Source organism: Neolamprologus brichardi, chromosome 11 (genome assembly GCF_056152115.1).
Source record: "Neolamprologus brichardi isolate AB-2024 chromosome 11, ASM5615211v1, whole genome shotgun sequence".
NCBI classification, from domain to species: domain Eukaryota; kingdom Metazoa; phylum Chordata; class Actinopteri; order Cichliformes; family Cichlidae; genus Neolamprologus; species Neolamprologus brichardi.
Window position 1 is genome coordinate 23,886,943 of NC_142114.1, and position 16,115 is coordinate 23,903,057.

Below are 16,115 nucleotides of genomic sequence, written 5' to 3' on the forward strand. Positions count from 1 at the left end.
CAGATAGGGGCCGGGATATACAAGCTTAATCCCACTTGTACTCAAATACCTCCCAAGGTAGGAAGAGAGTGGTGAGGGAGAACGGGCAGGACACTTGGCTAAACGAGCCCCCAGCTAACGTATCTTTTCCTGTTAAACTGGCACTGTAGTAGGCAAGAGAAAAGAGCTTTGGGTTTTTGTTTTTTTGTCCTAACCGGAGGGCCCCTGGTTTGATCCTTTTCTGGCTCTGAGATTCTGGGCCAGGAAATTGAATAAGAAATAGATTTCTGCCTTTTAACAACCACCTCCATGGTGCCTTTCAGCAAGAAGCTGAATGTTTTGTCTCCTGTATAAGCTTGGAATGAATGTCAAGTGAAACATGGTGTTATTGAAACTGCTGCACACTTAATCACATCTAATTTAGTTTTGAGATTAGTTTAGCTTTGAATTTCATGCCATGAAAGCATGAGGACTCTCAGCATCCCTATTAATAGTTTCTGTTAAGAGCTGCAAAAAAAACAATTTTCAGTGAGAATCAGATGTTTTGGAGAAGGTGAGCCGCGAGTCATTCAGCCTCTTTTTATTTATTTAGGATCAAATATCGGTGAAGTTGGAAAGAAATTAGAGTGAGGGGGGGCATAGAACTAAACAACTAAAGCTAATTTACTGGTCAACTGCTGGGACATCTAAAGGTCCGTCAAACACTTTTCCAATGTTGCATCTGTGTTCAGATCTACAGCCTCTTACAAATACGATGTGACAATCCTACAGTTGAAAAAGGGTAAAAAAAAAAAAGAGAAAACTTTCAAAGGCTTCCAGGACAAGAGGGAGGAAAAGGGAAACTAGGCCATGAGTTTAATTCATTCTGATTTACCCTTGCATCGTGGAAACACACCCTTGTTGAGAGAGCTCCTCTGAGGGAAAATAGGTTAGCCTTCTCTCCCCTCTTTTTGTTCTCTTCACACAGAAGAGGCCTTAAGCTTCCTCACATGAGCCTCTGGAAAAGCTCCTAGTCAATTATTTACCTAACAGGTTCTTGTTATTTTTTTCTATGGTTCCCATCCTCTGTGCTAAATCCACAGGATGAGGAGCAGTACCCAGTTAACCCTCCTTTCTGCAATTAGGAGCAGCAGTGTTAAATGGAGTCAGAGTGGGCAGATGTAAATTCTCTTGTAATTTGCCAAAGACATGGATTAATTCTCAGTGTAGCACAGTGGAGAGCAGGGTCAAGACAAATTTAAAATTCATATTTACAGAATAAATGAAGAGGTTTTGGAGTTATGTCACCAATCTCCTAGCAACCAGAGGCTGATACAGATATGAAGGTCTTGTGGAATGGTGGCGAGCAGCAAACAATCGATGGCTAAATGTATTACAAAGTACCAATAAAGAGACAGACAGCTGAAGAGGATTGTTTTTTAAGGTATGCATAGTACTCTTGAGGCATCTCTCATTTTTCATATTCAGTAAGCATAATAGGAAGTTGGTACAGCAATTTATTGAAACATGCAATTACAAGCTTGGAAGGCAATACCTGGTATAACTACTAAACTCTCTTACGCAAGCTTTCTTAGAACTTCTTTAAGTAGTCGTCAGGAATAGTTCTCCAGGTTTCTTGAAGGACATTCAAAGCTCTTCTTTGAATGTTTTCTGCCTTTTGATTTCTGTTAAGATGATCCCACACTGCTTCAGCAGTGTTTAGGTATTTGGAGGCCAATCCTTGACTGATAGTGTTCTAGTGTACATTTTTCTATTCAACTAGATGCTTACTGTAGATATATTCTACTGAAAAAATAGTGATTTTACCAATCAGATGCTTTCTAGATTGTATTGCATGGTGGGTCAATTTTTTTTGTGTTTCTTTAGTTGAAATTAAATCCAGCCCCAAACCATGATAGAGTGTCCACCATGTTTTACAGATGGCCGTACATATAAGTAACATACATTTGAACCAAAGATTTTAAGTTTTGATTGGCCACTGATTTTTCAGTCCAGTCCTCGTCTTATTTGCTATACCTCAGCTTTTTATCCCTCTTTTATCCTTTTTTCCCTATATGCAAAATTTTTGGTGAATCACCTTGTTTGTAAAAAAAATGCTGTTTTATGCCTGCCAAATATATTATTTTTGAGAGTCTTCTGTAGTTCAACTGATAAACTTGGAACAAATTCTGTTTTTGCAAAAGACTGCTGATAGATGGTTGATTGATACAACACTGGTTCATACCTTGGCTTAACCTTGTGTTTGAATGATTCATAGGTCAGTTTAAAGTGGCTTAAACAATATTTCTAATTATTATATTATTATTAAAAATTGACTCTGCTTCTAACGTCTAATTCGATTTCTTCAAATCCTATTTTTCGTAATTCCAAATCACCACAAATATACCATTAAGGTCACATTGTCTTCAGTGATATTTTCTGTCCTGAATGCTATTATTTATTGTCAATTTATTTAAAGCCACAGTTCCATTATTCCAACTTTAAATCTGTAAATACAGACTGCAGTCCATCTTTCTCTCTCTCTCTCTAACCGTAGTTTAACTGTAGTTTAGTAAGTTTTAGACTTGATTAATGGGAAAGTAGAGTGTTTCAGGCTCAGGTAAAGGTGACAGTTTGATTGCTTTGTATTCTGTCAGCTCTGTCCTCTGTTTGTAGTTGTTCTCCCAGTAAGAAAAAATATATAATGAAATCTATTACTGAAAAGAAAAAAAAAACATTCCCAAGCACTGTAGGGATAAACTCTTTCTGGATCCTTATGCTCTGCGTTCATACACCTCTGGCCCACTTTGCATTAACCCCACCTCTGTCCACCCTTTCCCATTTATCCATGCCCTTCCTTTACCTTCTGCTCAGCCTGTGTGCAGTGGTGCAATGCTGTTAGCTGTTCTCTTCACTCTCCCTGTTAGCCACTTACAGCTCTCTCTGTACAGCCTGCTTTCCAAACTTCCTCTTTGTAGGCTGAAGAGTGAATTTTACATTTCACTTATTTGGAAGATTTAATAAAGATTAGTCATTTTTCACAGCTAACATTGCGAATAAATTGAAAGGTTTTTCGTGGAACTATAATTTGTTGTTTGTTTTATGAAAAAAGGGCCAGTTTTTACTCTGTTTAGACTTTGTGTGACGAAAAAAAACCCTAATTATTAAATAATGAATAAAGATGATTATTTTTGTTGTTGAGGTTTATATAAAAAGACCACTTTATTAGTTGGGAACAAGTTGTTTAGTTGTTTGAGGAAATACTATGATTAAGTAACAATTTTTGAGATTTGACTGAATAAACCAGCACTTGGTTTGGTTTCAGTCCCATAACTCCCTTATTTTCATGTGATCTCCAATGCAGTGCAGAGGGAAAAGAGGTAGAGATCAAGGGCAGGAAGGTGCCCTCGTCCTCCTCGATATTAAACTGGGTCCCAGGCAGTTTGAGTACAGTACAGTGCAGCACTGGCCCATATTCTATATATAGAAGTCCTTATTTCAGATTGAGTTGGAACAGGGTGAAATGGGTCGGACTGCTGGACAACCCGAGGTCCTTGCCCCTGATTTTCCTTTTTTTTCTCTCTTTTTTTTTTTTTGCACTCGGGGACGTCTGGTCATCCACTTCATCAACTCAGGTGATGAGGCTGATCATTTCTTTAAAGAAAAAAAAAGTGCAGTTGATAAGTTTTTGAACAAAAAGCTGGACTGTCTTCAGGATTTTTGAGAACAAGAGTGATATTGTAAAGCCCATTTTGGTAGGCAAGCTCCTGCTGAATATTTCCTTAAATCCCCAGTGATGAGCACATGTCAGTGGGGGTGGTGGGGATGCTGCTGGAATGTGACAAGCACGCTATGAAATGTCACCAATAACCCGATGCAATAACCTGCTGCTGCTGCTGCGACAAGTTTTAACCTGGCATGAAAAGTGAAAGGCGAGACAGCTTTTTGGCCTTTTCACCAAGTCACCTTGCATGACAACTGAGTGAGTGAGTGTGCGCGTGTCTGCGTTTGGGTGCGTCTGCGTGTGTTTGAGATTTGATGTGTGTGTTTTTTGGTTGTTTTGAAGAGTTTTATTTCCAAAACAAAATTGTGTTCTTTTAAACCACAGTAGAAACGGCAAACATCAGACATGTCTGATACTTTTAAATTGATTTCCTGCCTCAAGAGTGAAGCTTGACAAACAAGCAAAGAATCAAAAAATCTTCACCGTGACAGAATACCAATGCAGTGTAGGTAGATTTCAGTTATTAAGAATCATTTTTAATATTTTACTGGTATGATTTAAAAGTTATTACTAACTGCAAAGTTTTAGATCGAAAACATATGATATGATATTCAGAATTCATGGACTCCTGTTTATTGTTCATTACTTTAGCCATTAATGCTAATGATGATAAATGATTTCTTTGAGAAACAAAGATCTACTTAAGAAGTTATTTTTGTGTCAGCATTTGAGCTTTTTAAATTTGATTTTCTTTAAACAGGTGAAAATATCTATCAGTGTAGGAAACAAATATTCCCAATGCTAATCAGTCTTTTGCAATTTTTTTTGTATACTATTTTTATTCTTGTGCACTGACCTGTTTTGGAATACAAAGCTCTAGTTTTGGGAAGAGTGCTTTTTTCCCCCCCTGTATTTATTTATTTTATTTATTTATTTATTTATTTATTTTTTAACTGTTTTTTTAACTTTAAGAAGTGGAGACATCAGTCATTATGCAAGGATTAAAAGTTCCTTCTTCATATGTATATTGGAGGTACAATAAAATTTACAATACAAACGTTTTCTTTAATTAAAATCAAATTTTGCAACAGCACTGAAAGCTGCCCAGCAGAGCAAAAGGAGACAGTCTTGAAGAGGAGCCAAATTCAAATCAGATAAAGTGTTTGGGGTAAAAAAAAAAAAATGCTACTTTTCAAGTAATTCTGTACTACTGAAATAATTAACGAATGTATTATTTCACAACAAATTGCCCTTTAAATGAAAAAGATATTTATCAAGGTGAAATAAGCTTGAAAGAATAGCTACAAATTCTTGAAGCAATAATTAGCGTGCAAAACAGAAGATGTTCCACTTGTGTTTCTTTTAATGTTGTTGCTTTAAAGTAGGACTCTCCTTTGTTGTGCAACTTTTTAAAGTTTCGTTTTGGGAAGACTCTTCTCGTTGTGATCGGTTTTATTGCTGCAGCTGTGTGTGTGTGTGTGTGCGTGTGTGCGTGCGTGTGTGTGTGACCTGCAGGCTTGTTTGCACTGCTGCTGATCACTAACTGATCACCTGTTCATTATTTTTTATAATATATAATTATATGTGAGGGTGGATAAACATGGCCACACTCTAACCTTTGCCCTCTTCCTGTCATTCCACCAGTCTACAGTCCCTCAGCCCACCTTCTCCATGCCAGTCACCGTGCCAGTATCCAACCAGAACGCAGCGGCAGCGGCGGCCCTTCAGTTCAGTAACAACCCTTCCGGCGCCCTGGTCACCACCACCTCCTTTGTCACCTCCACCCTCACAGATCCCCGGCTCCTTTCCCCACAGCAACCCGCTCTGCAGAGAAACACCGTGTCGCCAGGGTTACCACAGCGGCCAGCCAGTGCAGGTAAGAAACAGCATGAACAAAATAAAATGCTCTGTTTTCTGTGTGGATTGATAATGTGAACTGATGGTTGTTCTAATAATCAATAATCTGAAACATCTTCTCATACATAAACATCCAATTTTAATACCAGCAGCTGATTGATCGATCCACAGTGTAGGTTTTCAATTTGCAGTTCTAAACATTGATTTGGTTTTGTCAGTGAAGGATCCTCTGATGCTAGGCAACTGATGAGTTTTACTTTTTTTGAAAACATCGAGAGTTTTGAGATGGACTGAAGAACAAAGAAGACAAACTGACAAAATCTCAAAAGTTCTTCAAAAGATAACTAAAGAAAAAAAGCCATCAGACTGCCACCCACACTGCTTGATTGACAAGTATTGGAGAAAACATGGAGACAATATTTAAAAAGAAAATGAACAGACTAGAAATTTCTGGCTACATTAAGTATTTATAATATGATTTTATATGTTTACCTTCCGATATAAATTTATTTTTTTACATTTTTTAAAAAAACTTTTAAAATCTCATATTTTGTTGTTTTCGGCTGCACCCACTAAAAGCCTCTTCTTTTAGTGGCTGCAGCTTGCCACTGTTTCTCAAATGTGTGCAAACTTGTACCCCTAATCTAAACAATACCAGAAATACATCATTCTTAAAATTCTGAAATTCTTTGTTCAGTAAAATGGCCGATAACCATTTCACATTCAGTGTTCCAGCTTTTAATGCAGTTCAGTCGTAACCTTAGACTTCCATAAAACCTGACAAGTGTAGTCATGTTCACTGTGAAAGCTCACACAAAGAGATTATCATATTTAATGACAGACAAAAATAAAAAAAAAAACAGTTTTTTGAGGGGAAAAATGCAACAAAAGTAACAGTAACTGAAAAACCTTTTGACCACTGCAGCTGCCCGTGTGTCATAGAGTCCAAGTCAGGTTGAACCTCTTAGAAAGACACCGTGCAACCACGCTGTCATTATACATCTTCTTCTTATTGGTGTGGTGCCAGTGCAGCTTCAGAACCAGTTTTTCATTGCTGTCTTTGGAAATCAGCCCACATTTTGTCAGGTTTGATAACCGGTCATTATGCATTGTTACTCGAAGAATTTGAGGTGATTTCCATGGGTGTAAAATATGGCATACAGATTCTCTAGGCTGAATCTGCCAGACGTTGATGATTTCCCTTCTCTGCCGATGTTGACGATGGGGCGCGCCGGATTTGTGGTGCCGTGCTTCTGTGAGCTATTTAGTCTTGACAGTGCGAGAAACCAGTCGTACACTGGCACCAACGCCATGTCAGTGGAAAATGCTCTTAGTGTCGTTGCATGATGACAAAAATAGTTTGCCATGAATTATGTCATTTTGAACATTTGAAATACAGTTTAGCGGTTTTTATTTATTTTGAGCGGAAACATTGAACAAAGAGGTCTTTCAGACATTGCTGATTTCATTAAACGATCACTCAGTCTCAAAGATTTTGAAAAAGGACTTTCAGTAACTACATGACCTGCAAACTGTTGTAAATATGGGTCACGCCACATTGAATGTTAATTAGCAGCATCTGTCAACACTCTGTGTTATGTATATGAGGCTCAAATCCCTGTGTAAACCTGTGACTGGTGGTTCTCCGTCGATGTTTGGCCTACTTTCCGTACAGCTGATTTTTATCGGTTTTCAAATGTTTCATTTTGACATTTAATAATTGTATTTTTTTTCCTTTTTCTTCTTCTTCTTTTTTTTTTTTTGCATCACAAGCAGTCAGTCTGTGGACAAGCATGTTATTGTACTGGTTTCTAAACGTCTCTTGTAACTGAATGATTTGAACCACTTTTAAACTCATGGTTGTCATAGTGATGTAGTTACTTAAAGACCATTTCATAAAGTGCCCTCGGTCTATGCAGAAGCACGGTTTATGTAACAGCAGCGTTTTAATAGAGAATCTTCTGAGTCGACAAGCAGCAAAATGACCAGTGATGTGTTGTGCAGCCTGCATGCTCCATCAGTCCAAATAACTCCTCTGCTTGTTGAAATAAGTGCACACTACCTATAATGACAGACATCCATCATTTCTTTGACTGGTTGGCTGGTACACCGTGCGCCCGCTGCCTCTGTGTGGCAAACCAATCCTTCAACCTCTGACTAAAAGGATTTGTGCCCCATTTTTGCAACTCAGACAAGGTTACTTATCAAGCTTTGTTCCGACCAGCGTAATCTCATTGCAAGTCAGAATTAGGTGATGTAACTCGCAACAAATGCATTACAGCATCTTTCATAACATGCCGTTCTCTGAGGCAAGTGGGTTTCACGTAGCAGTAATGGACGCCCCTTTCATCCCCTCCCCTTACTCCTCATAGCCTCAGCAGTGCAAATACATCGCTGTACCCTTTTATGCATCCCACATCATCAGAGATGCATTGGGTTCATTGTCTTTGCTTATTGGCGTTTTTCTGTGTGTCTGTCCAGCCAGATTTTTTTCAGTCACCCCTAATGACCCCGAATTTCTAAAGCGCATTGGAGCCAAAGAATTGAAATTGCACCAACCGAGGGAAAATAAGTGTCAGTGCAGAAAAAATGCTGCCTGCGATGTGAGGGAAAAGCAAGCATAATGTTTGCTAGAATGAAGATAAATGTATGTAGCTGTTGCAGTGTATAAAAATGTCTCTGTTTCCTGTGCTTAGAGACAAAGCACATGAGATTTAATTTTATGGCAACAGTAAAATTACTATTTTATGTGTTTTATGCTTTTGGTTATTTGGGGAAAATACTGAAAAACTCTCTCACAAGTTTATGTGTTATTACAAACCTGCTTTTTTAAACATTTAGCAGCAACACAGCTTCTTTAATGATATTCACTCTGGTGCGATGTGCTGTTGGTGGGGCTAAGCTAAAACAAAACAAAATAAAAAAATCTGTTTTCACACATGCACATTTCAGGAGAATCGGAGCAAAGTATTTCCCACAGTTGTCCTTGCTCACATGTGACAGACAGCAGGAAATGGTCGGCTTCAGACACCTTCGCGCTACTGGAAATACTCTGTGTGATTTTAGGCGGGAGAGCTGCTTGGATAGAGCGTGCAGGAGGCAGCGCATATGATGCTGTGATGTTCGCACATTGGTGTTATCGGCTTGTGAATCTCTGAATATAAATCTCTCAAACCTACCAAGGGTAAAATGTGTTTGATGTTTATTTTCCAAAGTCAGGATGTTTGTTAATATCACTGTGGGTTTGTGCGGATCAATAACAGTGAGAAGGAGATCTCATCTACTTATGATTAAAGTAGAATTGCTTCACTTTAACATTCACACATTTACAGTAAATTAACACTAGAATAATGTCTCTAAGCACTCCAGTAGCCTCATAGTAATCCTATGAGGAGAATGAGGAAATACCTTTGGATATAATATTTGTTTATTCTGATGATCTTAAATATGTAATAAGAGAGTTTTACTGGCAGTTACATACACTGTAAACATAGACTGTCTTTCTCCCAATGACGAGCTTTCATTTTTAAATAATATTGTACTTTTAATTAGCTTTAGGTGAGCATTTAGTCTTTCAGAGTTTTTCCCTTCAAAATATCACAAAAGTGCCATTGAGAAGTAATGAAACTAACACTTAAACATTAACTGGAAATGCAGAATTGAAACCAATTATGGTCCTTCAGTGAGTGAAATGAGCATCGATTGCAGTAGGACTTTTTAATGATACTTGATTTAATGATTTCATTTTTCATGAATCATTTTAGATTAGTGCTACTCAGATTAACTGTTTGATATGAGGTAATTTTTAGCGTTATTTATGTGACCGTGGTGTGTTTTCCTATTATCTTAGGTGCTCTGTTAGGGGGAGACTTGGGGAACTCTAATGGAGCGTGCCCGAGTCCAGTCCGTAAGTAAATGTTTTCTTTTATCTTTTTACCTTTCTTCCCAGTTTTGGTACAAAGATGCGCACACGCGCGCGCGCGCACACACACAAACACACACTCCTCTTTGCTTTCTGTATTTTGGCAGGACTCTTTAAAGAGACATGGTTTCTGAAACTGACGTAGAGACAGAGCAATGCAGAATATTTTGTGTGGCAGCAGGCTCACACAACTCGGACGCCAACTCAAACAGCCACACGCACACACACACACACTCACAAATGCAAGCACAAGCATGAACCACCTGTTGACTGGCGACAGCTGAGGGTCACAGTACAAGCTGCTTGTCAACAGTCCAAAGAACAGAATGGGTTTCAGGTTGTGGGGGAGAAAGGCAAGCAGAGACTTTAAAAAGAGGAAAAGAAACTGTCGATATTACAGAATAACTTGTGTGAAGCTTCTCAGCTGTTTTTAAAATTCAAATCGTCGGCAATATTAGAAAGCCAGTCTGGGGTCTACCGGCTTTAATGTGACACATGAATCTCAAAGTGAGTTCGAAATTTCATTTTTAGTGCCAGTTTAATGAATTATAAAAATTGAGCCGAGTACTGATAAATGTATTTGAAGCAAACTGTAAGTTCAGGTTTACTCAGATTCATGATTTCTATGGCAGCTTAAATTGTGGTGCAACTCAAGGTATTGTGTCTGTGAAGGTTCTCAGTCATCCAGGTCATCGTAGTCAAAGGAGCTTGCAAAGAAAAGCGTCTGGACTCCAGCGTCCAGACGCTTTTCTTTGCAAGCTCCTTTGACAACTCAAGGTATTGAATACAAAAGATTGAATCCACTACTGAATATGTTGTCGTTATTATTATTATTATGACAGTCATTAACTTTTAATTGGCAGCTTTGATATTTAAAAAAAAAGAAATGTAAAACACCTGATAGCATGATACTCAAATTGTGATACTGTTAATGAGTTTTTAATTGAATTCTATTTGTCCACAATTTTTTATGTACTGAATGTGATGCTTTTTCTTGTCGATATTATTTTGCTGTGGGTAAACTGTCCTTTTTTAAAAGGTGGTGTGAGCTATGCTAATCACACTAAAGTGGTGTGTTGTTTCACTTCATTTATTCAGCCTGACATTGTGCTAATGTCACCTGGTGAGGGTGATAAGGGTCTTATTTCTACTTTATTTTGACCCAAACAATCAATAGTCAGTCTCACTAATTTTGGTTTCATCATTGTGAGTACTGTGGTACATTGAGAAGAGAGTTTAGAGATTTATGTCCCTCTAAACATAACACAAGTGTCATTGAAAATGGGCGAAACTGCCACTTGGATATTGATTGGCAATGCTAAGCGACACCAATTATGGCCACTTAATGCTGCATCCTGATTGGTTGGGCATCTTCTGTTTTGTTATTGACCCTTCAGTGCATCAGAGGATCACAGTGAAAGAAATAAACAACAACATATACTGACCAGCTCTCTCTGTCAGCTGTTTCCTGTTTAGTATCTAACGTAGACATCATCAGTCACTGTTTCTTTTGTGACGCACTTACACCCACAGACTTCATATGCCAGACTGCATGCCACTTTAAATTGTGCGGGTTAGTCCAGTGAAGTTCAGTAGGAGTCCCTCAGCGTCTGGCAAAAATGCTTTGTTGATCTTGTCACTGGCGTGAGACGGTAACCAAGGAAATGAAGCAAACCAAACCAAAACAAAGCTAAAGTTTATCAAATTAAAAAAAAATAAAAACAATGATCGTGCCATGCATCACTTCTCTTTGTTTTTGTTCTTTCTAATATTAGAAATCAACAATAAGAGTATAGCCACTGTTTAAAAATAGTATTTGACACATACTGACACAAGCAAAGTGTCAGTATGTGATTAGCTGGGAGCTAGAGTGTAAAACCTTAAGCACTAGCCAGTTTAACAGTCGTTGTCAATGAAGCTCTTTCCATCCATGCAAAACTAAGACTCCTATCATTTAGGATCATTTCTTGTCGTCTTCTTAATATAAAAGTGGAATCAGACGTCTGCTCAGCATTTGTACTGTATATTAATCCTGACCTACAAAGCTTTGATTGATTGTTTCTCCAACCAAGGGAAACAGACTCCAGTGATCACAAGACCAGATCTGTTTTAATCACTGAACAAATCGTAGGAGTGATTCAATGGTCTGTAATGAGGCAAGCTTAAAAAAAATGAACAACCAGTCAAATCTTGTCCTGGAAATCTGAAAAATAGGATTAATGGCGTCCACCCCGCACCTTTCCAACGTCATCTGGCGCTGAAAAGAGCAGCCTGTTTAACTCCCCTCACTTAAACCACTTCCCGTGCTCACCCACCACCCCTCACCCGCAATTCAACCCTCTAGCTGCACTGCTTCCCTCCCCCCCTTTTCATGCTGTCTCTCTCAGCTGTTCCCCCTCATCTTCTCTCTAGAATAATCTACCGCCCCACCCCGCTCACCACCACCTTCAGCACCTCCCCACCCCCCGATCCAACTGTCCCCTGTCTTGGCAAAGGACTCTCCTCAGAGGTGACTTTGACACTAGCCAGAGCTCTCCCCTTAAATCCCATTAGCTGGGAAAGATACTGCCAGCAAACCCATAGTAATAGATATGGTGGAAAGGTGTGGGGCTTTTTTCCTGTCTATATTCACTTGATAAACGCATTGTCTCCGGGTAAGGTGGGCCAAAATTAATCAATGCATTTATATTAACTTCCCTGCACTGTATGAGAAGAATGCTCGAAAGCCAAGGCTCAATATTGATATTAGTTTTTCAAAGCTATTACTGAAAGTGTGGAGACTTTTCTTTTTTTACCAAGTGTTCCTAAAAGCAAGTCATCATTCAAATAATAAGCATTTAAAGTCATGTCCTGACTAATAATGCTGTAAATTGGACTTGTTATTGAAGATCAAAGAGCTGTTTTTAACAGTATTTCAGAAACGAGTCATTGTTAACTTTATTAAACTCTTCACACATCGTATTTTTCTTGTTAGAATAAGCCTTTGTTTAGTTGTCAATGGCTGTGCTGAGTTGACCCTCAGAAGGTAGGTGGATGTCTGTGTTTCGATTTGGATGAATGTGACCACGAGGACTTCTGTAAACACATCACGACTCCTTCGTGTGTCGAAATATGAAACCTCGTTGTACCAGAACTCATCTAAGGTTACCTGATCCACCCGGATGGCTGCTCCACTCCGTCCTCCCATCTCACTCCTTCATCTCATTAATCACTCTCTGCCTGCTCCTTCTTCTTTTTTTATTCATCTTTTGTGTCTCCCATTACCATCCTGACAGTGTTACCTATTTTTTCCCCTCCCTTCTTCCAGGTCTTTTGTTTCCTCTTTCACTTTATAGCTGCTCTCCTCATCCCAGTTTTTCTGTCTTCTTTCTATACCTAGGAGTCTTATTTTTTTGCTTACTTTCTTACTTTTTTCTACAACCCACTCTTCTTTTCAAGTTCCTCACTTCTTCAGATTTTTCTCCCATCTTCTTCTTTTCTCTGCTTTACCCCTTTTATCTCTTCTCCATTCTCTTCTTCTCTCCTCCCTTCTTCCCCTCTTTTTTTCCTCTTCCCCTCCCCTCCTCTTGAATCTGTCATTCTCAGCTGTTGTCCAGGGAGTCAGTGCTACGGGAATGTCACCATTGACGTCACCCAGCATTCCACACATTCCCACGCCCAGCCTCGCGTAATAAGAGACATCACACACACACTGACGGTAGTCACACATGTTCACCCGGACACTGACAAGAACACATGTAAAGTATATGGAAAAGTGCATTCGAACAGTCAACGTACACAAATAAAGCCACAGATGTCTCAGAGCGGTTCTGTGACTCATGCTCAGAATAGGACTTATATTCATGTGAGCTTCTGGATGCTCAGTGTAAACAATAAATATAAACACACGAAGTATTAAAATACAGTCACTTCACAACTCAGCACGAAAACACGGGGTCCACGACTCAATAAGCGTATGCTATTTTTAACCGCTTGGAATAAAAAACAAAAACAAATCTGCAAGTTTGAACTCTTCTCTGTTAAGTCTAACATTTTTCTTGTAGTTCTTTTTAGGAAAACATCAAAATTATTTAGTTTCTGTTTGTTATTATATTAGAATGTAAAAGAGATACTGAGCGGGCAGAAAACAAGCAAGCATGGAATTAAAACAAAGACCAGAGATAAACACAAAAGATTTTCTTTTCTGTTATTCAAAATTCACGTTTTTTTGTAAGTAGGGCAGTTTTTTCCTCTAAAAATGTGTATGTTTGTTTTTTGCCTTACCTTGGTTGTAGGTTTTTATCTTTTTTTCATTTTTCCATTTTCATTTGTGCCCTCGATTCAAATGCATTCTGTGGGCAAGGCAGAAATCTCCAGACCTCAGCAGATCAAGACACATTTATATTTGTTACTAGATACAGCTAGAAATATGGGATTATACATCCTTTACTTCTTCGGTTGATTTTCACAGTTACGCGTAATAGCTAAGATGTTTTGTGTTGCTGGTTATGTCAGAAAATAAGTCAGATTTATTTGTATTGTAGATTTCAGGTTTTTTTAAAGTACATTTTGAAGGTCAGGGCCAACCTCCAGAGCTGAAAAGTGAAGGCAAGAGGACGTGGCAAAAACTGACATTTCTCTTTTGACCACTTGCGGCTAACTCCAAAAGGAAGTCTGCTATAGACTGCTGTGTTAATTTGCCAGACTTTACAACAATTGAAAGCATGCCTATAGCAGATGCTGCATTGTTTTCCCCTTTATAACAGCTCTGATTGGGGTGGGTTTTTTGTAACTCATCCACTTGAATTAATGAGTTATGGTGTGGCCATGTTGTTTCATAGGCTTCCCAATCAGAATCTGCTCCTCTAATTCATTTAATCCACATAAGGTAAATATGGAAGCTCGTTTCCACCACTAAAAATATATATATTTATATCTATAGTGAAAATTTTTGAATTAATAACTCAAAATTTGGAAATGCTTAAATCCAAATTCCAAGAAAATAATTGAAAACTTTCACTAAGGTATCGCAAAATTTTAAGTTAAAAACTTGAAATTTTGAGTTAGTGCTGCCAATAAGGAAGCTTATCTCCATGTTACCTGGATTTTGATTGTGCGTGTCTGCACCATTTGCTTCCGTGTAACAAGGAAATTACTTCCTTCACTGAGATTCCTGATTGGCAGAGCTAACACAAAGTTTTAAGACGCCTAACTCGAAATTTCAAGTTATTTTCTCAATTTTGTTTTTCCAGTAATTAAAAAAAATAATCGTATTGTTAAATTCTGGCTTTCAAAATAAAAAACAAAATGAAAAAACGAAAGCATGGCAGCATTCAAAAAGCTAATGTTGATGTTTCAGAATGCAGAGTTCCAAGGAAATGGGAGACTTTGTCCATGTTTTATACTGTCTTTGTGTTTTACTCCTTGCTGTTACATATTTTTCCACAATTTACCATTTTTCATCCCTTAGTGTCCAAACAAGAATGCGTCTGGAGTCTTGTAAAAATGACTTCAGTAAACACAAAAACGTGTCAGTAATCTGCATCTCCAAATTCCAGCTAAAACCAACACTTGTCTAGTATAGTGTAAGCAGATATACGTGCACATACAGGGCTACACAAGCATCTCAGCACGCCATCTTTATTTTCTGTAAGGGGATTTGGAGTTGGCTTGAGGGCGAGTGAAAAACTCGAGCAGAGGCTCCCACTCGTATTCACATTGTTTGTAACTCCTGACTCTGGATCGCCACGACGCCACCACCCTCTCTGTTTACACAGAGCCACGAACACAATGTGAACAGCAACAGATTTCCGTCAGAGACATGCACAAGTGCTCGGTGCACGTTGTGCAACATGAAACACGTGGAGGATCGCAGAATTTCCCCGAGTCAGCTGATGTAGTGAGGGTTCACTGTGCGTCAACAGGACACAGGTGTTCTCACTGATCAGATGCTGCTGAAAAACAAACTCCTCTTCTTTTTCCTTTGGCATTACCTCTCTACCTTCTGTCCCTCATTTCCTAAATGCTTTTTTCCTTTCCTAGCCTTTCTGTTCATCTCTACTCCTCCCTTATTATCTTCTCCTCCTCTGTTGCTACTTATTTCCACCCCCCGCCTCTGTAACCAGATACCCTTTCATCCCTATGTGCTTCATTCCTTTTTCCTAAGTAGCTTTCTTGCCACTCCTCCTGTATTCCCTTTCTGTTTCAGTCATATCTAATATGTGGTCACTTTATGCCCTCTGCCTCTTGTCTCATTACCTCATTACCTGCTGGCATCTTTTCTTTCCTCCTTCTTCCCCCCTTCTTCTGTCCCTGTTGCTTTCAGTATCTCCACCCTTATCCTGTTTTGTCTTTTCTTTCCAAAGGACTTTTCAAGCCCACTTTCTTTCTTCCTTGCTAGCTTCCTTTGTCCTCTTGTCGTGGTCATAGTTTGTCTACTTCCTTGCTTCCCAGCCTACTTCTTCCACCATCCTTTTCTTCTTTTATCATCTCGTATTGCTTCATCTCATTCTTGTCTTTTGACTTACAGTGCCTTCTTCTGACATCCTCTACTGTTATCTTCCTGGCTTGTCTCATTCCATCTGTCTCTACCTTGCTGCATTCTGCAACATCTTTTTTTCCTCCCAGCATTCACATGTCCTTCCAGTACCTTCTCTGTCCTGTCTCTCCTTCCCT

At 38.8% G+C, this 16,115-nt stretch overlaps 1 protein-coding gene across 8 annotated transcripts in view; it reads left to right on the plus strand.

Annotated features, from left to right (window-relative positions):
- mef2d (myocyte enhancer factor 2d) overlaps positions 1 to 16,115 on the plus strand; it is a 101,705-nt gene that overhangs the window by 64,078 nt on the left and 21,512 nt on the right. For all 8 annotated transcript variants that reach the window (XM_087848394.1, XM_087848395.1, XM_087848396.1 and 5 more), the window contains exons 5-6: positions 5,327 to 5,558; positions 9,390 to 9,446. In XM_087848394.1, the coding sequence (XP_087704520.1) occupies positions 5,327 to 5,558; positions 9,390 to 9,446 (289 nt within the window). The remainder of the gene's footprint in view (positions 1 to 5,326; positions 5,559 to 9,389; positions 9,447 to 16,115) is intronic.